The 23,415-nt window shown below is 52.3% G+C and overlaps 1 protein-coding gene across 2 annotated transcripts in view; it reads left to right on the top strand.

The window, feature by feature from the left end:
- SGSM1 (small G protein signaling modulator 1) overlaps window positions 1–21,480 on the top strand; it is a 48,107-nt gene extending 26,627 nt beyond the window's left edge. The window contains exons 8-23 of one of the 2 annotated variants that reach the window (XM_065417732.1): window positions 589–656; window positions 2,212–2,375; window positions 3,528–3,657; window positions 5,956–6,094; window positions 7,250–7,314; window positions 7,968–8,113; window positions 9,363–9,491; window positions 9,866–10,048; window positions 13,276–13,347; window positions 15,003–15,599; window positions 15,853–15,977; window positions 18,122–18,204; window positions 18,631–18,740; window positions 19,089–19,185; window positions 20,702–20,869; window positions 21,392–21,480. In XM_065417732.1, the coding sequence (XP_065273804.1) occupies window positions 589–656; window positions 2,212–2,375; window positions 3,528–3,657; window positions 5,956–6,094; window positions 7,250–7,314; window positions 7,968–8,113; window positions 9,363–9,491; window positions 9,866–10,048; window positions 13,276–13,347; window positions 15,003–15,599; window positions 15,853–15,977; window positions 18,122–18,204; window positions 18,631–18,740; window positions 19,089–19,185; window positions 20,702–20,869; window positions 21,392–21,480 (2,365 nt within the window). The remainder of the gene's footprint in view (window positions 1–588; window positions 657–2,211; window positions 2,376–3,527; window positions 3,658–5,955; window positions 6,095–7,249; window positions 7,315–7,967; window positions 8,114–9,362; window positions 9,492–9,865; window positions 10,049–13,275; window positions 13,348–15,002; window positions 15,600–15,852; window positions 15,978–18,121; window positions 18,205–18,630; window positions 18,741–19,088; window positions 19,186–20,701; window positions 20,870–21,391) is intronic. The other variant, XM_065417733.1, reaches the window with a different exon arrangement.
- Window positions 21,481–23,415: the final 1,935 nt, after the last annotated feature.

Consider the following 23,415-nt stretch of genomic DNA (forward strand, 5'->3'; position numbering starts at 1 on the left):
CCATAATACCTATCAATATGGGGGGCGTAACCTACATGCACTGGCTAGCACACAGCTACTCGTTTCCCAGTATGGGGTGGCTAGCTTCAGAGAGAGGGTCTGTGCAGGGCTCCCGACAGTGCAGTGTGCGTTCCCTGCACACGTGGTTGATGCGTGCGACCGTGTACGGGGAAGGATGCTGAGGCAGCAGTGGGTTTAGCAGACCTGGGTTTAACACAGCTTAGTCTTGTTGAACTACTTAGGAAGCCCAGAGAGAAGTGGCCCAAGGCATTTCTGCAGGGACATTCCCACTGCCCCAAGCTGTTCCCACGGCAGGCGCCTTGCTGTTGCTCACATCCCCCATGTCCCTCCATAGCTCCCGGCTGGGTCAGGGGGGTTCTGGTGATCCTCAGCCAATGTAAATGGGAGCAGCTTCCCCTGGGTCTGTGCCCTTTACACCCACGGAAGACTGGGCCCGGACTCTTGCCATCGGATGGCTTTGAAGGTGCTGTCGAGTTGCATGGCCGGAGGGGCTTCTCTGACGGTTGAAAGCCTGTGGGGCGTAGGACTCTGCTGAGTGACCGGGGCCTCTCTCCTCTTTCCTTCCAGTGTGTACTGGGACTATGCCATGACCATTCGCCTCGAGGAGATCGTCTACCTGCACTGTCACCAGCAGGGTAAGGGAGGCGGGCATTGCTTTCTCTCCAGGGCAGCTTGTGCCATCTGCTTGCAGAGGGCTGCAGCAGGTTCCTGGAGAATGTGATGATGGCAGAGAGCGCCCGGGACAAGTCTTGAAATACCTAGTTTCTGTGGAATCACTGGTTCAAATCCCAGCTTGCTTGAGTCGCCCCTTCACGCTCCCAAGGTAGATGAACTGAGCTCTGTGCGATTGCTCTTACGGGGCTCTTCCAGGGGGGACCTTAAAAGCAGGGCCTGCCTGCTGGGCTGGGCAGCGACGACTCTCTGGCACTTTGTGAAGGGGGTTCCGGGATTGGAGCCCCTGGGTCTAGTGTAACTAGAGAGGGAAGAGCCTTTGTGGTTAAGGCGACGGGCTGGGACGCGGGAGACCTAGGTTCTGTTGCTGGCTCTGCCATAGACTCCCTGGGCGTCATTCAGTCTCTCTGGGCTCCAGTTCTCATCTGTAAAATGTGAGTAACAATATTCCCTTTGTGTCCCGTCTCTTCCGAGTGTGCAGGCTTTGGGGCAGAGCCTGTCCTTACACTGTCTCCCCAGTGCGCAGCACAACGGGGTCCCAAGCCCAGTTGGGGCTGCCAAGCACTATCATAACAAATGTAAATACGTTTTCTGCCCCAGTGGCAAAATTTGCCCTCTAATCCCGGTTATTCAGGGTGCAGTAAACCAGTTGGCTGCCGCTGTCCACCATACAGGTGGCTGCATTACAGTGGTGCCTTTTATATTTAATCAGTAAAGTGCTTTAAGACCTTCTCTAGAAATGTATATTGTGTGAGAAGGTTCCCTTCCTCTTCTCAAGTGAACGCAACCTGGGCCGACGGTGTTAGGAGACTCCTTTGGTCTGTCATTGCCGAGAGGTGTGATTGGCTGGTCTGTGCTTGTCTCCTGTTTTATACAGCACTCCACATGGTGGCCATGAAACAGCAACAGTCATCATCATACTAACAGCCCTAGTGCTAACAGCAATAACGCTCTCCTGCTAGAGATCAGGTTTCCTGCAGAATCACTGCATTACGTTCATTAGGGACAGAGACCTATGCAGGGGAACAGAAACAAACTCACTGCTAGTATTTCAGGCCAAGTTTATAATTGCAAATCCCAGGCCTGTACAGCTGGAATTTTGTCTGAATCCTTGTTAATCTCGGCTCAGCTGATTTGTCATTAACCATCCCTACTGACCCCTCGAGGTGCAGTAATACGCACACCAGCCCCACAGCGTTTGTGGTTGCAGGCAGTTTTCCATGCGTTCAGTAGGGGTGAATTTCCCCCTAGTGCAGAGCCTATGAGTTTACGTGGGGCTCTAGTGGTGCCTAGGCCTCCTGCCTGGGATGGAGTCCCACCTGTGGGAGGAAAGTTCAGATAACTCGTGGCCTGGAGCTGCATGTACATGTTCTGTATTTATTTCTCCCCTGGAAGCGTCTCTGGATGGCTCCGCTGTGCTGTGCCCTGGGGTTTCACATTGGTAGGGTTACCTCTGGCACCTGTTTCCCTAACTTCTGTGTTGTGTATCTTCTCTGCTTTCGTTCCTGTTGCTAATAGTAGACAGCGGTGGGACAGTAGTTTTGGTGAGTCAGGATGGAATTCAGAGGCCTCCGCTCAGGTTCCCCAAAGGAGGGCACCTGCTTCAGTTTCTGTCCTGCCTAGAAAATGGTCTCCTCCCTCATGGACAGCTGGACCCACCTCTTTGGTCACAGAGGGGGAAGGTAGGAACCTTGGCTGACGTGTGGGTTGGAATGCAGAGGCTCAGTAACTGTGCTCTCCCCCCTCGCCGACGTGGGCTCCTGGCTGGTGCTGGTGCTGCAGAGTGGTACCTGCCCGGACTTAGTGGCAGCTACAGTTGAAAAATCCCAGGGTGTGAATGTCTCTGGGGCCAAGCACACTAGAAGCCCAGCACTGGACAGGAGTTGCGGGTGGTGACGTGATCTGCACCCCCTGTAGAAAGGAAGGCCATGCAGTAGAGGGGAACCTGCAGCCTACGAAAAATGAAACCTTATATCTCAGTGCGTCCCCTTTATAAATGTACCCTGCTAATGGACACACATTCCTGGGCCACAGTGCGGGCTAACGGCAGTGCAGGAAAACGCCCGATCTCACACATTGTCCAGCAACCACAGCTACCAAGAAAGAGCAGTCCCCACAGGAGCTTGCTGAATACAACAGGTGTCACTTTATTTCAGGCAGACTCCTATCCATGCAGTTGTCAGTACCCTGGGTAAAATGCACCCCTGGACCAGAAGGCCAGCATCAGACCTGGGTACCTTGTGCTACCCTGAGCTGCCCTTCTGGACAGGGATGTATTTCCCCCTTATTTAGTAAACTCATGTAAGATGGGAGTGACCAGGCTCTGCCTGTTGTCTTATGCCACTGGGCAGTTTTCCTGCAGCCGGAGGGTCACATCTAACTTGCATAACATAAAGCAGGTCGCAGATGCTCTTACCTTAACACACGGGTATACTGATGCCCTACAACAGACCTAGCAATCGGTCTTAGCATGCGATGCCCTGTCTCGAGCGAGGAGTCTGGCCACGTTGCATGTTGGGATCTGCAGGCTCTATGAACCCCATCTCTGTATGCAAGTTACGGTGGCTGGGGCTCTGCTGTTTCAGAGACTCTGGTACAAGCTCGTCTCATGGCTCCTACCTCGGGGGTAAACTTTTCTCTCTGTGGGAATGTAATCGAAAGCACGGGGGTCTTCCAGCCAAGCGAGTGCTGCGGATGTGTGAACTCCTAGGTCAGCGGGAGGGCGTGTGTGTTCTTGCATTAGACAACCTTTTCAGTGGCAAAGTGGCATTTGAGGTTGCCCTGAATGTAAACACATAGCCTGGCTTTGTAAACAGGAGTTCTTATTTATGTAGGGGAAGGTGTTTCCAAAGCTGAGAAAGCGAAGTCCCCAGGGCTCTTCCGAGTCGGCATCTGATAAGGAAGATGATGAAGCCACGGACTACGTTTTCCGGATAATCTACCCCGGCACGCAGTCAGAGTTTGGTAGGTGCACTCAGTAATGACATGCAGCGTGGCTTGTTGCTGGAGTGGGAATAGCCCGACGCCAGCACTGCTGGAAACGCACAGCACAAGTCCCTGCCGAAAACCGTTCCAAGACAGGGTTTGTCTGGGGGAGAATTGCCTTCTCAACATCACTGGGATTTACCCGTTGCTCAATCGAGAGGGCAGCAATGAACCCTTTGCTCTCATAGCTGGAGAAGGGTCCCAGGTCCCCGTACAAGAGAGCTCCGTGAATGTTGCAAAGAATCTTCCCCAAATATTCCTCGGACTCTGACCGAGAGCCTGCTCTGGCTGCGTTCACGAGCCTTTCTGGACACCCTCGCTGCAAAACCAGGTGGCCAGGAATGTGTTAATTGGGAATTTACTTCTCCTCTCGCACTGGTGCAAATCAGGAAACACTTCACTAACCCCAATGGGCCAGATCCTGGGCCGACCTCGGTCCCTTCTATGCTACTCCAGCAGCACAAAGCGGGGAGAACGATGTCCTGTGAGAAAATTCACACTGGCGTAGCTGACTTTGCCCCACCCCCTCCTCCCCGGAGCAGGTGGGGATGATCCTATTGGGTTGCTTGACACAGAAATGGGTCATTAGATCATCTTGTTTGACCTCCTGTATAATGGAGGCCAGAGAGTTTCACTCAGTTACTCCTGTATCTTGCCCAGTAACTTGTGTGTGACGAGGCACAGAAGAACTCTGCCTAAGGCTGTGTCTACACTGGACCGCACCGTGGCCCGGCTGCGCAGCTGTAGCTGGTGGAAGAGAGTGCTCCTGCTGGCGTAATTAAACACCCCCAGCGAGTGGCGGGAGCTGTGTTGGCAGGAGTGCGTCTCCCGCCGACATAGCGCTGTCGACACCGGCGCTTTTGTCGGTCGGGGGGTGGTTTTTTCACACCCCGACCGACAAAAGTGCTAGTGTAGACATAGCCTAAAAGTAAAACAAAGGGAAGAGACGCCCCTTTCTATCGTTTTGTTTCGAACCCTCCTGTACCGTTCCCTCGTGCAGGGAGTTCTCCGTTAAATGAATGATTGACCGCTCCTCTGGCAGGGGTATCTTCCTCTGTCACATGATATAGGACTTTCCCCTAAGGCTCTAACTCCTGCCCGGGTTCTTCCTCCCCTCACACATTTGTGCCTTTGCCCTGTCTCCACGTCTTTAGTTCCTGTAACCAGTCATTCTCGTCCTTTCCTTGCCTCCCCTGCAATCTCCGGCGCCGCTGGGAGGGAGATGACCCCGAGGACTCCTGCTACAAGCAAGATTGTGGTGATCCCCAAACGCTCTCTGAGCCTCCTGGCCAGACCCCTCACTGCGCCATGGACTGAACCGCATCAGCGTAATGTTGCTGTCACCCATGTTGCTTTCGTTTTGCTGCCTGGGCCATGTCACTTGTGGATCCTTGCGTGCTGGGCGCAGCAGCCCCGTCTGGGTTACAGTTTTCCTGATTTGAGTTATCAGAAGGGAGAAGGCCTTGGTGAGGCCTCGTATCCCTTCGCCTGGTGCCCATCGCCAACACCAGCAGCTGCTCAAGAACGACAAGCAGGGAGGGCTAGGAGGTGCCGAGGGGGCATGCACAAGCCTCTGCCATCTGGAGGCCTGAATTCCTACCCTCTCTTAGCTCCTACATGCAAATGAACTGGATTATCGCTTTTTATCGTTCAAAAGAGGCCCCAGATAGAAATGGCAGAGGAGCGTCAGGGCATGGTCATGCTAGAACAGCAGCAGAGTTGCTGGGAGGCTGTCCAGAATGTGCAGGGCTCTCTGAACAGGAAGCTCAAGCTAGCCTCTGCTTGGCCTATTACTTGGGAACACGCAGCAGACTAAATTTGCTCACGATCTCAAACCCAAACCATTGCAAGTGACCATTCAAAGCCCACTCAGAGAGATTTGAGCAAATGACAACATCCCGGGAGCGGCCTGCCTGCGCTGCCCTGGTTAACCTCTTGCAGCATCTTAATCAAACTGTTTCTTCTTCAGGCATGACTCTGATATCCTCCCCTTTTTCATATGGTCCCTGGGTCTTTTTCAGCATTCAGCCGTCCCAAGCAAGCTGACTGAATGCACCAGAGCTACCCTGGATCTTTCCTTTCCTGCTAGTGCATCACTACTCAGCAATGTGATTGGCTGGCAGCAGACCCATGTGGTTTAATACAATCTGCTTGGGAAGACCATGGGTTATTGATCTCTCTAATCAGAATTTTCCTGTCCCCCTCTCTCTCATCTGGCGTGTGAGCCATCTATCTCCTATCACAATTGCTCAGTGATGTCTTTTCCTGCCCTCGCAGTGCCCCAGGAGCTGATAGACACACCAGCCAGCAGCCTGCCTTCCATGTGGCAACCTAGCACCCGCAAGTCCTCCTGCTCCTCGTGCTCCCAGAACAGCTCCTCCGATGGTGGCCCATCCAACGGCTGCAACCACGAAAGGTACAACCAATGGAAGCCGTGTTAATGTGGCTGGTCTGCCTGTCCCAACAGCAGGAATGCATGCACCGGAACCAAGCTGAGATCCCCAGAGCGCGTCAGTGTGACTGACGGCCAGTGATGGGGGAGACACTGGGCCCATTTTCTAAGTCGGGGCTAGGTCACACTCCAGGGCATGTGTCTGCCCCCCTCGGCTACTGCTAAAATGGGGACACCTTCATTGTATGTTTAAATCCTCAGGCTGGGATGCTCAGGCTGGCACTTAGGAATGAAAAAGGGCTTTTGAGGGCCAGTTTGGGTTCCCAAGGTGGGGCGTGGGTGGATGTTAAAAATGGGGAACCCTTAATTTGCAGTAGGGACCTGAAGGCAGTTTTGTAGCCCAAGTAGAAGTGAAAAGTCTTCAGCAGCAAAATTACTGTGTCCTAAGTGGGCTCATCCTGTCATGGGAGTGACTGTCCAGAATGGGTTAATGGTGGTACAGTAATCTCCTCACAGGCATGGCCTAGTGATCTGAGCACAGGCCTGGGAGCCGGGACTCCCTGTTTCTGATCCCAGCTCTCCTATGTATTCCCATTGCCGCCTTGGGCAGGTAGTGTAGGCTGGAATTTTCTGACGAGACTGAGGGAGTTAGTTGGATGCCTGACTCCCGTGGGGTCTTTGCAAATCCCAGTTTTACGTGCTCTGCCTCAGTTTCCCCATCTGTAAATATTCACATTGATTCTAAATTGCCTTATTCCCAAGCACAGCCAGCCCTCACGGGTCAGCGTTTGTCAGGCAGTGGGAGTAGAAAACGTAGAATGAACAAAACATTTGATCAATTGTAAAAAACCCGAGCTGACTTGCTGCATCTGCGGCAGCGGAGCCTCCTGGCTCTTCCCTTCTCTCCCTTCCCTGCTTAGCAGATGCCCACCTCTAGCATGGAACAATTATCAGAGGGTAAACAAACCAGGGGGAAAAGTTAACCCCTTCCCCCTCCCTTTGGTCACAGAGCGGGGCAGGTTGCTCTGTGATAGAATTACTGAGGAGAGGCTGCATTTCCAGGTGTTTGCACATGAGCAGTTGGTGCTGTGGGGTGGGCCAGGACACTGTGTGATGGCTGGGGCCATGATGGGGGCCATTCCTCTCTTGTATCTGATTGGTTTTCTTCTCTCTTGGCAGAACCCCACTAAAGCTCCTGTGTGACAACATGAAATACCAGATCCTCTCCCGGGCTTTCTATGGCTGTGAGTGCTCTCTTCCTCCGTCTGAACCTCGAAGATAGGACGGCTCAGATTCTCCTCTCCATTGCAGCTTGTGACAGAGAGGAGAGCTGGCCCAGGGAATCAGTCTGATACCGTACGCAGGGCATGTGCACACACCAGTGCTGTCAACCAATTGCATGCACGTAGTGTGGGGAATAGAATTTGGGGCCAGAATTTGGGTTAGGCTGCTCGTGTGCCAGAACCACAGCCCGCCGTGCTGATGTACTCCCCCGTCTGTCCATATATAAATGCAGACTGTAAGTTCTCCGGGGCAGGGACTCTCTTTGTTCTGTGTTTGCACGGCCCCTAGCACAACGGGGTCCTGCTCCGTGACTGGGGCTCCAAATCACAGGCTTTGGCCCAGTGAGCTAAAGAGAGTAGCAGCCATTTGCCTATGATCAGGAAAACCCTCCTGGCAGTGAAATGTATCTGGCTGGGGAATGTCTCCCAAAGGAGGAAGACCCCTTGTTTGTGACTCTTGAGAATTAGACTGGAAAAAGCCCTAGAAAATCGGCACTGGAGGCCGATGGGTGGACGGACTCACTGGCATTCCGGGTCTTTTCTGGGCTTCCATCTGTGTTTTCTGGGGCTGCCCAAGCGCCTTGTTCTGAACGAATCCTTGCTCCACCTGACAGGGCTGGCGTACTGTCGACATCTCTCCACCGTGCGAACCCACCTGTCCGCATTGGTTAACCACAACATTGTGTCTCCTGACCTGCCATGTAATGCCAGCTGTGGACTGACTGCAGAGATATGGCAAAAATACCTGCAGGATAGCACGGTAGGGACCAGCGTTCTAGTTAGACTGCTAGAACGCGGCCTAGGCAAGAATTACTGCAACACAAAGCTTCTCTGTGGTTATTTTACCAATGGTTAATGACAACATTGTAAGCATCTCCGGCAGCGACTCTTCTGTGTGTTAGTACAGGGCTGTATCTGCTTGTGTAATACTGCTCAAGAACCACTGCAACTGGGATCCGGATGATCCAGATCCGGTCTGCTGTTTGTTGCTTCAGGTTCCCCAGAAGGGCACTCATGGGGTGCATGATAAAAGCCTAGCCGCATTGAATGGCTAAAATACGGGATGCCTGCCTAAGCCCTTTTGACATTTTTTTTTCTTTTTTGACTTCTACATCTGTTTTATTTCCCTCCGTTACATTTTCTATTTATTGCACCACTTGTGCATTGGCCAGTCATCATTAATGATATGCTGTGCATCTGTATGGCCTTTTACTCCCGTGTGTCTCACAACACTTTTCAAACGATAATGAATTGATTCAGGCGCGCAGCCCCCCGAAGGGGAGCACTGTTATCACCGTTTCACAGATGCTGCAAGAGTGGCACAGAGTGGTCAAGTGACATGCCCAAGGCTGCATAACGATTCTGTGCCAGAGCCCAGGAGCCCTACCTACTAGACCTGTTAGAACAGGAGCCATGGCCCCGTCTCCAGCTCTCACTCTGACTTGCTGTGACTTGTCTGCACCACTGCCAGTGGGGCAGCTCAGCCAGGGGTAGCCATGGTGGGATCACTAGTGTAGACGGGGCGCAGGGGTTGAGTGATGTGGTGCTGGAGGTGCGAACTCCGCCCCGGGGCTGCTGCTCTGGAGCTGCATCGTTGGCCAGGCAAAGGCACGAGAATGACCTTGGCCAGATCACTTTCTTTTGTGTCGCGTCTTCCTCCCCTTGAAACAGGGCTGCTGCTGCTGCACAGGGGCCCTGCCTGGCTTAACGAAGGCCCTTCCAGGCCAGCGTTTTCCCAAGTGCCCCCTAGCTTCGGGTGCCTCTGTTTTGTTTCAGGCTGAGCGCTGGAGTTCAGGGTTTGGGGTGCTCAGCACCTTGGAAAAACTTCAGGCCCTGGGTGTCCAAGCCCGGCCCCCAGAAGGAGTGCATGCTATGGGAAAGTTGTGTCCCAGAGATCCTGGGGCGCTGTCAGGGGCTGCAAAAGGGCAAGGATTGTTGTTGCAAATGCCAGCCAACTGGTTTCGGTCCTGCCCAGGGCCTTTCAGTAACTGGCTGAGTTGTCCCCGCAGAGTTACGAGGAGCAGGAGTTGTTACGGCTCATCTACTACGGTGGGATCCAGCCTGAGATCAGGAAAGCCGTCTGGCCCTTCCTCTTGGGCCACTACCACTTCGGGATGACGGGAGCTGAGAGGAGAGAGGTCAGTCTCCCACTGGGCAGTGCTTGGGGAAAGGTCTGAGTGCCTAGACAGCAGGATGAGCAAGGGATTGAAATGCTGCTGTCTGTCTGGAGGCTGATCCCCTTCCAAGAGCACTTTGCTCAACCATTTGGCAGCTTCTCGGGGAGGGAAGAAGCTGGCTCATAGTTTCTCCATGATGTGGTGCCTGACGGGGGGAGCTTCTCTGACTGTGCCACACCGGAGCTCAGAGCAGACATCAGAAGCCTTGCACTCAGCCTGGGTACCAAGCGTGCTCGGGGTGTGGGGAGCATGTTTGGGGTGGAGTCGTGCAGAGGGGCAGCCACGCCCGCATTCGGACTGTCCTGGTGGGTTCGTTCTCTCTCTGAATGCTGCAGGTTGACGATCAGATCCGGGCCTGCTACGAACAGATCATGGCGGAATGGCTGGGCTGCGAGGCCATCGTTCGGCAAAGGGAGAAGGAATCCCACGCTGCGGCTCTGGCCAAGTGCTCTTCTGGGGTGAGCTTAGACACCCACATTCAGAGGATGATGCACAGGGATTCGACTGTCAGCAACGAGGTGAGCCGGCTGAGGGCCTGCCGAGTGGGGCCCCCCCATCTGCCCTGTGGGGGAAGAGGGCTCCTTTTCCCTGGTATTTTACTGTTGGCCCATTCACCATTCTCTCTCCTGCCCTCCCTCTTTGCCTCTCCCCATTTCTGCTCCTCTGCAAACATTGTTCACAATGACTGTTTCACTTCCCAGCTAGACAGAGAGACTGGTCTGACTCCTGCTCTCCGGTGTCTCTCTCCCCTTTGCCTCCCTGGGCCTGTACTGCTCACGGTGCTGCCTGTGGCCCTGGAATAGAGCTGTGTCTTTTTCTAGCCTCTGCCTTCCCCATAGGAGCATCAGCCTCTGTGATCCCCATGCCCCTGGAAGTACCGAGACCTGCGCTGCAGTCACACCAGCCAGCCAGCCTCTGGGTTTGGTTAGCCAGCACCACAATATTGTATTAAAATAGGTTCTGTCTGCATTAATTGGCATCTAAAGGGTGGGGTTGAAGATGAATCGGCTGACTCCTGCTAGCGTGTGTGCTGGTAGGTGGAGAATCCACCGCTCGAGCAATTGCAGCAATGCACCGAGCTGGGCAGTTAGCCTGGAGGTTTAGGGGCTTGTCTGGGGCAGTGTCAGAGAGAGGGGAGGGGGGCAGTGGTGCAGGGGAACGGAGCCCACTGTTCCCTTCTGAGTTAGTGGCTGATCGGTGCAGACTGCAGCATGCCCAGGGGGATCAGCCCATAGATTGACGCCCAGGGCCATGCCCATGTTTGGTCTCATTCAGGTGTACACAGGTGTGACCTTTCTGTCCGGTGGTGTCTGAAGCTACAAGAACTGGCTTCAATATCTAAGGGTTCCTCTTAACAATGCAAAACAGAACAGGTTCGACCCTCCTCCCCCCAGTAACATGAGAACATTAAACACCACCCCGGGCACCTCTCTGAGGCAACACTTCCCACTCGCAAGCATGGAGTCTGTGTAACAAGAGAACAGTTATTAAAAGGGGAAGGGAGCCCAACACCCAGCATTCAATAGCACGTCACCATGAACAAACACCCGCCCCACAGCACAGGGCCCAACCAATGTTCCTGGGGGCGAGGAGAAAGGAAGGGATATTTTGTAACCTAGAGCCAGTTTCTCTTCTCACTCAGATTGGTGTAAATCAGGAATAACGTCAGTGAAGTCAGTGGAGTGACACCTGTGTTGAACTGGTGTAAGAGGGAGGAGACTCAGGCCCTGCAGGGGTCAGAAGCTATGGGAATAGCTGACAGACAGGTCTTGGAAGACATGAAATCTTCACTTGGATCCCTGTTCCTTTTCTGCCTTGTTGCTGCCGAACCCAGCTGAGTGCCTTTGATTCCGCTCTGCATCAGAGCGATGAACTGGTCCCACAGGAATAGGCAGGTGGGCAGGAAGCTGTTGGGTTTAGATGTGGCCCTCGGGAGGGCGTGCTGTTGCGGGACTGGCATGTGGCAAGGAAAATAAATCTAGAGAACAAGCGCCAAGGGCTGGAGGGCAGAGTCTGTTAAAGGAAACAGCCTTGAACACAGACACGTGTGAGGGCTTTCAATCCAGCTTTGTTCTCTGAGAAGGAAAACTGGAGCAGGGCATCCATACAAGGACTTTGGAAACTGGGAAGGTGCCAGCTGCAGATCAGGGCATTGCAGTGCCAGGGGGAGAGTTTTCTGTGCAACAGAACAAGCGACTAGCCAAGTCACCTGACCTCATCCACTGGAAGCAAAAACCATATCAAGGAAGGCCAAAAAAGACCCCTGGGTCAGGCTATCTGAGCTGCAGCTCTGCTCCACTGCGGCTTTATCTGTCTTCCTCCTGAAAGAGTGTGTGTGTGTGTGTGTGTGTGTGTGTGTGTGTGTGTGTGTGTGTGTGTGTGTGTGTGTGTGTGTGTTGGTTGGTGAATCTGTCGGCTAGAGATGAAGGTTGCTGTGTACCCATATGCTGTGGGTGGGGGAGTAGGGGATATGCAGGGAGTGCGCATATCCCTTTGTTGCTTGCAGGAGCTAAGCTGACACAGCTCTTGCACTGAGCCAGGTGCGAGTGGGCGGAGAATTTGGCATTTACTGCATTTCAGTGAATCATTCCTATCTCAGTGGTGCCTCCATTGTGCGGCTGAGTTACACCTGGCCCATCTCTCTGTTCCTGGGAGGGGCCCTGACAGAGCCCATGAGTGTAGAGGATCACCCCTTCCCTACCTTAAATCTGAAATCTACTGTTGCAAAGTGTTCCCGCGATTATGGAGAAAGCGATCACCTGTCCCCTCCCCGCTGGGGACCCTGCCAACAAGTACAACACCGGGGTGGGCACAGGAGGCTGCAATTTCCTGCTCCTGTTCTGGCTCTGAAAGGTTTTTTTCTTTAAACTTCATTGCGGCATCACATACCATTAAGTTTCACACCACTTGCATATGTCACTTTGACATGTAGTGAAAATAGCACCTTGGTTCCACTCTAAAAAATATCACTGTGTGAGTTATGGACAGATGAGGAGCAGGGCAAACAGTTCTCCCCAAAGCCTTAATTTAGCTGTGGAAGTCAATGCCAATGAACTGCTGGTCAACAGACAAAGCAGCAAAGCATTGGATGGTTCATTACAGATCCATAGCAGGAAAGCAGCCTGCTCCACTTCAGCTTGGAGTCAGAAAATGCTGCTGTCGCTTCTTTAGTCCGTCAGTCTCGACAGAGTCTCTCTGAAATTACAATACTTTAAAAACCGAAGAGGGTGCGTAGGGAGGAGGGGTTGAGTCATGGCCTGGGGTTTGGTTACTTATGTAAACTCCGATGCGGTTAATCAGCTCACTGCTCACTCAGGATCAGGATTAGACTCTGGCACTTCGGGGATGCAGCTTGACCTCCCCAAAGGCCAGAAGAAAGCAGCTCAGCTCATCCTCAAATGTACGGCCTTGAACAATTCACCTGGGACAGCTCGGGTCATTTTTTCTTCGTAATTGCCAGCGCTCCTTTAACAAGAAGCACTAGTCACTGCTAGAGGCAGGATGCTGAACTCAGGACCAATAACCTGACCCAGTAGGACACATCCCAGGTCCTGTAAATCTGTTGTTTCCCTGATTTAAATATGAGGATTTATCAGGTACAGTTTCCCCCCAATCCTTGTGTGCAGATGTGCAGGTTACAGTGCTGCTGCTGCTGCGTTAGCTTCACCCTGGGGAGCCGGGTGGGGACAGTATAAGCCTGTGCTTTGCTTTTTTCCCTGAACTGTTCCGCTCTTCTCTATTGCAGTCTTCCCAAAGCTGTAGCTCTGGCAGGCAAAGCCACGCCCGGCTGCTGAGTGACTCCAGCTCCAGCACACAGGTAACCCTCCCAGCTTGGCAGGCTGGTGCCTGCTCAGTAGCTGCCACACCCTCTCATGTGACTCCATCTTGGGTTGAGACACAGAGCTTTATCCGCCAGTTTTGAACATGCTTCTAGTAGGGGTGTCCAAAATACAGTTAATTGAGCTCAGAGTGGCTCACTCCACTGCAGCCCGCATGCTACTCTGAAGGCTGCGGAGATCAAGAGAGAGCGTCGCTTGATAGGACTTGACAGCCAGACCTCCTGCCTGGACTCCAAATGAAAGATTTGCCCCATTTTCTGCAAACTTTGTGCATGTGCCAACCTGGACCTCATTAGCTTCCTGCTTTGGCGCCATGAGCTGATTTACATATGAACAGCCATTTGTGTACCTAAATTACAACCCTGCTAAACACACAGTGCCTTTCTGCATTCAAATACAGCGTAGAAGGCGGTCACTGCAAGGAGTACTGGCAGGGCCTTTTGTAAATAACCAGAAACTGTGTATGGCTAGATCGAATGAGGCTGGATGTTTGAAGCTGAGGCTTCAGTGGACACAACACATGGTGACGTTTTTGTCGTCTTACATGGCCAGGTCCGTGGCAGGGACCTGCAGTTTGGTGACATACAAAATAAAATTCAGCTAATCCTAGAAAATGTATTGGAGCATCCTGAATGGATACTGCAGCTAGAACAGAGCCAGAATCAAGATGTGTGGGCCCTTCTCTGTGGAGTGACACTTCCTCAGGGCAGTGGCTATAACCAGAACGGAGCTGCAGGTGCTCTGCCTCTAGCTGGAGTAGGTCTTACGCGGTGCCTGAATTTGGCTCCATCTCTTACTCCTACCCCAGAGGAGGTCCAAAGGCACTGGAGTCGTGCACAGCTTGTCTGCATTGACTCCGCACAAACTGCGTGAGCATCCAAAGCAAGCAGCCGAGTATTCGAGCCCATTTCTTGCCCCCTCTTGTGACGGCCCCTAGACTCGAACGTAAATGCGCTGCGGAATGTTGTGCAACATCGTTGCCCCTAAACTGTTGTTAATGTGACGTGAATGAGTCTAGGTCACTTCCAGTCGGCAGAGCATCTTGTGGGCTGTGCTTGAAGTTAATATGCTCAAAAATTCACGATGGCTTTGGGAAGTGACTATAAAATGGCATTGTGAGCCCCTTGCTTCAACGTCAACCCACTCAGCTAATGGGCAAAATCGTGCTTTGTTCCAGCTGCCAGCCCTGCATGCTCATCCTGGGATCTGAGAGGCATGCTGGGGTCTTTCTAGCTCCTCCATTGTCATGCACCGTAAAGACTCTGCCTTCAGTTACACCTGTCCTGCCCCACTGTCTGTTGCCTGTGGGGTTGCACGGCTGTAACTGATTTGGTGACATTCTGTTGACGATGTGCAAGCCAAACTAGGACCCAGCTTTCTCTCGGCTGGCTTTGGTGCTGCAGAGCTAGCAGGAGTTGAAAGCAGTGAAAGCTGCTCGTTGGTTGACTCTGAACGGATACAGGGCGCACAGTGACTGGGTAGGATGGTGTCACTTTTCAGAGCAGAACTTCACTTTTCTCCCCACGGCATGAAACCCAGGGATTGTGTCACCAGCCAAAGAGTTAGGGGTTGATGGTGAACGCAAAGGGCATTTGCCTGGGCTAAGGGGGCTTTCTGCTCATTGTTTGCACAGGTGTTTGAATCAGTTGAGGATGTGGAACAGACCGAGGCAGATGCCCAACTCGAAGACGGCAAACAAGCCAAAATCCTAAACGGGACGATCGCCAATGGCACATGTTCCCCTGAGCTTGGCCATCCCTCTTCCCAGACTTTCTACAGCATGTCTGAGCACAGCTTCAGCACTGACGAGAATGCGACGGAATCCAGCAAAACCGGGGCCTGCCACCGAGGGAAAGCCAGTGGGGCAGAGGCCCCGAAACCACAGAGCTCAGCCAATACACTGTCAGAGGATAAGCTGGCGGGGGAGGATCTGCAGGGCCAGGACAGCCTGGAAGGTGAATGTCCCATCAATGGAAGCTTAGAAGTCTTTATTCCAGTTGGCGGGAGCACAGCGGCGGTTTTGCCTGACAACGAAGCGGTGGGCCTTTCCGTGGTGGATGAGAGCTGGGCTGATAGTGAAGCTGAAAAGCGCAGCTTGGTGGGGAGTGAGGACAATCTGTCGGAGGAACCAGAGATGGAAAGCTTGTACCCACCGCTGGATTCACTAGCTGTGGCTGACTTGGCTAACAATGAAGTTTCTCCCGTCTCCTCAACTGGGGTCACCTATTCTGTGAGTATTTGCTTAGGAATTTCCATCTCGGGCTGGGACCCAGCAGTCTGTAAGTCCCTTTTCAAATGCATTTCACCAGTTGCTCTGTGCGACTCACCATGTTAATTCTGCAGTTGCATGCATGCTGGCTACCTCCTTCACAACCAAACCTCTGAGCAGAGTGCGGTGCACAGGGATTCATTTGACTTTGCAGCATTCCTTTGGGGGTTTTTGGATGAATTCATCTGTATTATTTTGGTCCGCATTTCTGTAGCCAGAGCTCCTGGACATGTACACCGTGAACCTGCATCGCATTGAGAAGGATGTGCAGAGATGTGACCGGAACTACTGGTACTTCACACCTGCCAACCTCGAGAAGCTCCGCAACGTCATGTGCAGGTAGCGACCTGTGGGATTAGGGCAGGAGCTGACTTGCACCCTACTCATGAATAGGGCCACCTGTGTGAATGTAACGGGAAACCCCAAGCCAACGGTGCTGGCTCCAGTGTTGCTCCAAACCCATTTGTTCTCTGTTTTATTGTTTCTCCCCCTAGAAGGCTCCAGTGTCCTAGTGCAGCTCGTAATCAGACAGGGAATTGTGGCTACAAGAATCTAGCCTCTGAGACCCCACCCCCAAGAGCAGAGGAAGCAATGGCAATAGCCTTTAGCTCTTGCTGGTCACCTCAGGTCCAGCAGTGATACAGTTCTGTCTTGTGGTATGAATCCAGCCCGGACCAGCTTGCTGTGTAGCTCATAGTAGGTGGGCTCCACTCTTCAGTTCCAGCAAGGTCCCACAGGACAGCAGCAGACACTGCTTCACCACGTCCAGCATCCCGTTGGGTAACACGGTGCAGCCCACTCACTTGTCTGGTTATGCAGAGTTTTAATGAGGATTCACCCTGCAGAACTCAAATGCTAATGAGGAGTGCAAATGCCAGACATTCGTTACATGTGCATATTATTGCAAACAGTACGGTGGTGAGGGCTGTAGGAGTACCTGGAGAGACGGAAATATCTGGGTGGATTTCTGACTTCTGTTGATTAGTCATCTCATGGAGAGGTCATTGTAGATACTCTCACAGATCACAAACAGCTCTGGCTCTGTTGACCCAGCTGTGTGAGTGGCAGTGATAGCTGAAGCGTTAATATTACACATCTCAATAATATGAGGAAAAGAAGTGATTTCATTAGAGCTGTCAATCTCATAGGCAGGCCTGGAAGATCTTGGCTGAGATGAGACCTACAATGCAGCAGGCATCTGGAAAGATGGATAGGGTTATTCAGTAATGATTTCCTTATGCCACGAATAGGTTTTTGCGGCCTTCTGTAGTGAATTTTGATTTATTACCAAATCTGGCATGTGATCTTTGCCAGGCTAATTACTCTCCAGGAGCCCTTGATCCAGGGAGGGAGAAGAAGCAGCAGCAGGTGCTCTGCTCCGACAGGCTTTCTTGGGGGCCAGAGAACGGACTGGAGGGGAGAGGCGTGTGTCTTTTTTTACAAACTAGTGTTAAACTCTTCACTGTTTTCACCATTGCCCCTGGCACTGCTTGATTCTGATTTCACTTGCTCCTGAGCTGGTCCCTGCTGAGTTGGTTCTTGCCCGATATTGACTTGGGATGTGCACCACGAATGTAATGGTTCACCTATCCCCTCACCTGCCCAAGTGAGTCGTTTACAGGCTAGCTGCGCTGGAACGAGTGAGCAAACCTGAGGGTCGGATTAGCAGGGGAAAGTGAAGGCAGCTCTCATGTCTCCTTGCTGAGCCCTGTGGCCCTCCTTTCACGGCCCAGGCTGCCTCCTTAGCTGCAGGGGCAGGTGAGCCTGTGTCGCTGTGGCCGATTGCCCGTGGCACTGCTGGCCCAGTCTGTCTCCGTGGAAGGATGGCTGTTCCATGCGGTGGAGTGAAGGGGTGCAGGGTAGAGTGTGGAATGAGACGTATTCTCCAGGCTCTTCCAGAACGACAGAGCACGCCCCCTGCTCCACCCCCACTAGGGAGAAAAGAGGGAGCAGACGGCTCTGCAGACCCTGAACCAACTGTATTTCTGTCAGGAACATGCAGGAACCCAGCGGCTCTCCCGGCACCCTCCGAGTGCGGCCCATCTAGAAGGATGTTCCAGGGCCTAGCCACCAGCGATAGTGGGGCTGGCAGGTCCTTTCCAGAGGCACTGTACTGCTGGGCCTAGTGGTTAATTAGAGCAGTGCCTTTTCCCCTCCCTCCAGGGGCCACATCGTCACTCAGTTTTACTTGGCCTCACTTGCCTGTTGTCGTTGGGGATCCGGGGGGTCTGATTCCCCCACCTGGTGCCAGGCACTGCTGTGTGGGTTGCCACCCAGTCAGTAATGACAGCGCCCGGCACCGGGGAATCGAGCCCTTTGGCTTCAGACTTTGGCCCCATGGAATCAGTGGGGCAGGCAGGCTACTGCCAAGTACTCCATCCCATTGCTCACAGGAAGGTGGGCTGCCCTCCAAGAGACGAGCAGTACGCTGGGCCCGGCCCCTCTGGGGAGTTCACAGCCCGTCTTCCCCGCTCTCTCCCCAGCTACATCTGGCAGCACATTGAGATCGGCTACGTGCAGGGAATGTGCGACCTGCTGGCGCCTCTCCTGGTCATCCTGGATGATGGTGAGTGGGTGGGGTCCCGGCAGCTCCAGGGAGTGCGTTTAGCTGAGTATTTAAGAGGGGAGGTGTGGGGAGAGCTCGCTGGCTCAGTCAGCCCCACAGATCTGGTGTGTCCAGGCCTGTCTGGCTCTGTCCCCCAAACAGGGACGGCACGAGTCCACGCTTCCTCAACGCAGCCTCCTGCCTGGAGAGACCCCTCTGGGTGCGGGGGGAGAAGCTCTGTCTCCATGGCCCATTTCATCCTGGCTCTCTGCTGTGGAGATTCAGCATCGGAGGCTGGTTACTTTCAGTTGTGGGTGTGTGCACGTGTGTGTGAGCAGATGTGTACATACAGACACCCATGTCAAGGTGCCTGTATGTAATTGGTGTGTACACACATGAACGCATAAGTGCAGTAGAGCATGACACTCTCTCTGTTATCCCGTGCAGAGGCGCTCGCGTTCAGCTGTTTCACCGAGCTCATGAAAAGGATGAACCAGAATTTCCCACATGGGGGAGCCATGGACACCCACTTTGCTAACATGAGGTCGCTGATCCAGGTACTGGGCCTGGGGCTCATAGCGAGAAGGTGATGGCGCTTCAGACCAGCCAAAGGAAGGTTTTTCCTCATCCGCCTGTTGTGTTAGAAGGACTCTTAGGGGGAGTGGGGAGGGTTCTGGAGCAGGCACCGTTGGTGTGGGGGGCAGGGTTATGGAGGAGCTTGTGGGGGAACGCCCAGTATGAAGGAGTGTTACGGCTACAGAGGAGCTTGAAGAGAAGGCCTGAGGGAGCATGTGTAGGGCTGTGGAGGTGGTTGAGGACAGGGCAGAAAGGCCGGATGGGAGCAATAGCTGGTGCCTTCTCGTACACTAACTGGATTCTGGACTCCCTTTGCTTTCTTTGGACAGATCTTGGACTCTGAGCTCTTTGAGCTGATGCACCAGAATGGGGACTACACCCATTTCTACTTCTGCTATCGATGGTTTCTCCTGGACTTCAAGCGAGGTGTGTGGCGTGACCTGGCCATGTCCTCAAGGCCTCTGATGAACCAAGTGCAACAGGAAAGTCCCAGGGTGCCTCTACCTTAAAAGCAGTGGCATAAATTCAGATATTCCTTGGGGTGCGGGAGGAGGCAAATTCAGGGACTCCGTTCCAGTCTCCGCTCACCCCCCATCCCACAGGGATCTCGTCCAGGGACTCTTCCTGCCAGGGGTGAAAGTAAGCTGGTACGGGCCGGTACGGTGTACCGGTAAAAAGTGGCCACCAGTACCGGCCTGTACCCCGCTGACTTTAAAGCGCTGCCACGGCAAAGGACCCTGCTTAAAGCGTTGCCTGTTGTTGCCCCTTTTGCCTCCCACCCCCAGCCGCCGACTTTTTTCTCTACAGAGCCAATACATGCAAAACATCCCCAGTCCCAAAGCTTTTACAGCCTAGAGGGCCAACAACTGACTCTACTTTTTTAAAAACAAGTTTCCGCTGTGGGGCTTTGTGACACACTCATCTAATGGCCTCTCCTCTCGCCCCCTGGAGACCTTCGCTCACGTGTGGAAGAGACAATAAACTGGCTTCATCCTAGTCTCCATAGGTAGTTACACAAAGCTACAGCAAAAGTCAGCGCGGGGGGAGGTTCCTGTGTAGGCGGGCTGTAGGTTTGGAATGTCAGATTGGTGGGGAGCGAGCTCTGTGAGCAGAGCGAACACTAAGCTTGTTGATAGCTATGGTGGTGTCATCCCTTATTTATCAGTAATTCAGTCACAACATTCTACTTCGTTGTATTTTAATGTTTGAGCAGCAATGTTAGTATGTTGGGAAAATAATTTGTATTGGACAGAGTCTATAATGTGGATAACTAATATCTGGGCACGGGGAGGTGTCATGTTTTATAGTCACATGCTTTAAGGCAAGATGGGACCATTAGCTCATCTAGTCTGACCTCCTGGAAAACACAGGGCAGAGAATTTCACAAGTTACCCTCTGTACTGAGCCCAATAACTTGTGTTTGGCAAAAGTACCTTCCAGAAAGGCAGCCAGTCTGGATTAGAAGACATCAAGAGATGGAGAACCCTCCACTTCCCTTGGGAGTTTGTTACAGCGGTTAATCACCCGCAATGTTAAAAAAATGGTGCCTTATTTCTAATTTGAATTTGGCTGGATGCTAAATCCCAACGTTGGCTCTTGTTCTGCCTTTCTCCAATTAAGATCACCTTTTGCATTGGGACTGACTGTTCTGTCATGTCCCCCCATAGAACTCCAGTGGCTAGTGAAGTGATGTGAGATAAGAGTCAGGCCACACTTAGGTCCTTAAGTTCTGGCAGGAGTCTGATTACTTTCCATCTATAAAAACAACTTTCCATATCAAATAACCATCAGTCGGAAACAAAATCCCCTTTGAAAAATAATTCTGCAACCTTCCAAAGAAGGGACTCGCCATTGTTGCTAGGCATTCTCCATAGCCCCATTCCAGGTCCTGAACCCATCCTAAACGACGCCCTGGCTTAGCCATTGTTGTTCTCTTTTCCAGAGCTGGTGTATGATGATGTTTTCTCTGTCTGGGAGACAATCTGGGCAGCTGCACGCGTCTCCTCTTCGCACTATGTCCTCTTCATAGCCCTGGCCTTGGTGGAAATGTACCGGGACATCATTTTGGAAAATAACATGGATTTTACAGATATCATCAAGTTCTTCAATGGTACGTCCTGCGTTTTGTTGGGCTGGATCTAGGGCAGGTACTCAGTCTTTGTCAGCAAGTCTCTGTGGTTAGGGTAGGTTAGTCTATACTAATCACTAGCGTTTATTGAAACAGAATGGGGCAAGATTGCTTATGAGAGGCCACTAGGCTGATGTCCTGAGCAGAGGGCTGCGAGCCAGCAACTTGTAGGTTCTAATCCGGACTCTGCTTTTCCTCTGTGGCCTGAGGGCAGTTGCTTTGCTGCTCTGTGCCTCAGATTCTCCACTTGTTACACGGTACGCTTCCCGGTAGAGAACAGTCCCCCAGCGATTCTTTAGCTAATAATGATTCTCATAAATATTAAATATGGTGCTTCTGGACACAGCCATGATCAGGGCCCCACAACTGCTCTGAATAGCTTCAGCCCCTTCCTAAAACGTGGCATGGGCAGAGAGATGCAAACCTTTGACGGGCTCTCCACTTTCTCAGGACTGGGAGCTATTTAGCCTTCGTTTGTTAATTCCTTTTCCTTCCATATTCCAGAAATGGCCGAGCGACACAACACCAAACAGCTCCTGAAGCTGGCCCGGGATCTCGTGTACAAAGTCCAGACGCTGATTGAGAATAAATGAAAGGCCTGGGAAGGGTGGGGTGTTTGGCGAGACGTCGCGGACTCCCGTCCAACACTTCCTTCCCCATCTCCTTTTTCTTGAAGTGCCACACCTGTGACAAAAAAACCTTGGTAGTTTGACACATGCTGCTCTCTAAAATGGAAGTACCCTTATCTCTGCTCTCATGCTGTGGAGCTTAGACATTAGGGGAAGGGTCCCCTGGTTTAGTTCTTCAGTTCAACATTCGTTTTCAGTGATTGACCAAAGATTTGTAAATCTGCATCTTATTTTTTGTTTCAAACATTTCTACTTTGGAAGCAAATCCTGGGCAGACATTGCCTTGCCTTGCTTTGCTTTGGTGGGATTATTGCAGTTCTGGTTCCCATCTTTAGCAAGAGCACTTTCCAGACAAAGCTTTCTCAAAGAGGGTGGGCTACAGGCAGACTATGCCTCTGCTGTCCCTTGGGTCCACCTTTGAATTTGCAGCATATACTGCAGGGGAACAAAGCACTTCCCAAGAAGCAGCTTCCCCACGTGACAAGAAAGCCAGGCAGCATCCCTCTCAAGCTAGTAAAAACGAGGGTGTTCTCAGCATTCGGCTCTGTGGGAGGAGCGTGAGGCTGTGCCTTCAGCAGAGAGACTCTGATCAGAGAAGTTCCTCCTATGATATACCCTCTTCCTTGTTTGGGGCTCTGTTTCCCTCCCATTCCCTAGGGTTGGCAGTTTGCTCCTCACCCCAGGATCAGAGCATGTGGAGTTCCAACTCCGGCTAAGTTTCCAAAAGAACTCAGGATGCCAAGTATTTCAGTGCCAACATAGGAGCTGAGCTCTCCTGGAAAGTCTGGTTCCAACTGTGGGTCCTGAGCACTTGAAAAATCCGGCCTTGAGCTCTTTTGAAAATTCAGAGTTTGTGCCCAGAGGAGTCTCTTGTGTTTCTGGAACCTGATCCTTAGCCCATTGAAGTCAATGGAAAGACTCCAGTTGGACATCGGTGTGCTTGTGGAGGACAATAGACCAAGCTTAGCATTCTCTGCTCTGGGTACCCAGAGTGGTGCAATTCCAAGGCAGCTCCCCTGCAGTGGCACTAGCATTGTGCCCCACTGGTGCTGTGGCGTGCAGCACCTTGGCCCACACAAGAGCAGCAGGAAAACTGAGCTGCAGGGTAATTGGTGAGGTTAGTGCAGCCAAGAGTTTGGGTTTATTTTTCAACTCAGGTAAAAAAAAGTAGAAGAGGAAAAGGAGAGAAGTGGGTTGTGTTAGTGGGTTAGTTCCCACCTGCCTAGGAAGGTCATTGTCATGGCTAAACCAGTCGGTGGTTGCTCCTGGCAGCTGGGAAAATGCTTTGCTGTAGCTCTTTCAAGGGTACTTGCTCTCAAATTGTGCTGCAAAAATCTGTTTGCCAGCCATGAAATGTGTGATAAATGTGTTTTCTCTTCCTCCACTCAGCTCCCCCAGCAGGGCTAGGCCAGAGCCCTCTGTGCTGAGGGAGTGGTGTTCACCAGAAGGGGAAAGGGACTCCTCTGTTTCTCCTCCTGCAGAACCCTTCTTTGTACTGATGTATTTTGTATTTGTGTGTTGTGTGTCTCAGACGTTGCTTGCAGAAGAAACCCAGAAGAAAATAGTGCATGCTCCAGAAATCAGTTGCAGAGTACAGTGAGCCAGTCTGCAGTATGTGAACAAATCAGCTCATCCCTCTGTACTAGTGGGATGCAGAGTCTGTAACTGCAAACCAGGGAAGGGCAGGGCCTGCTGAACCCTTTTGCTGAAGAAGAATACAGCGCGAGGTGAAAGCAGAGGAAATCTGTCTTCTCTAATTTCTTATTTTGCAGGCTATTTGTACTTGATCCACATGAGGTAGGAAACCCTCTGAAGCCATTTTCTGCCCAGGTTAGAGCCAATCTGCTGTATTAAAAGCCAAAAAGAGCTTAATTTACTGGAGAAAACAGTCCGCACTAG

The sequence above is a fragment of the Emys orbicularis genome, chromosome 16 (assembly GCF_028017835.1).
Source record: "Emys orbicularis isolate rEmyOrb1 chromosome 16, rEmyOrb1.hap1, whole genome shotgun sequence".
Lineage (NCBI taxonomy): Eukaryota > Metazoa > Chordata > Testudines > Emydidae > Emys > Emys orbicularis.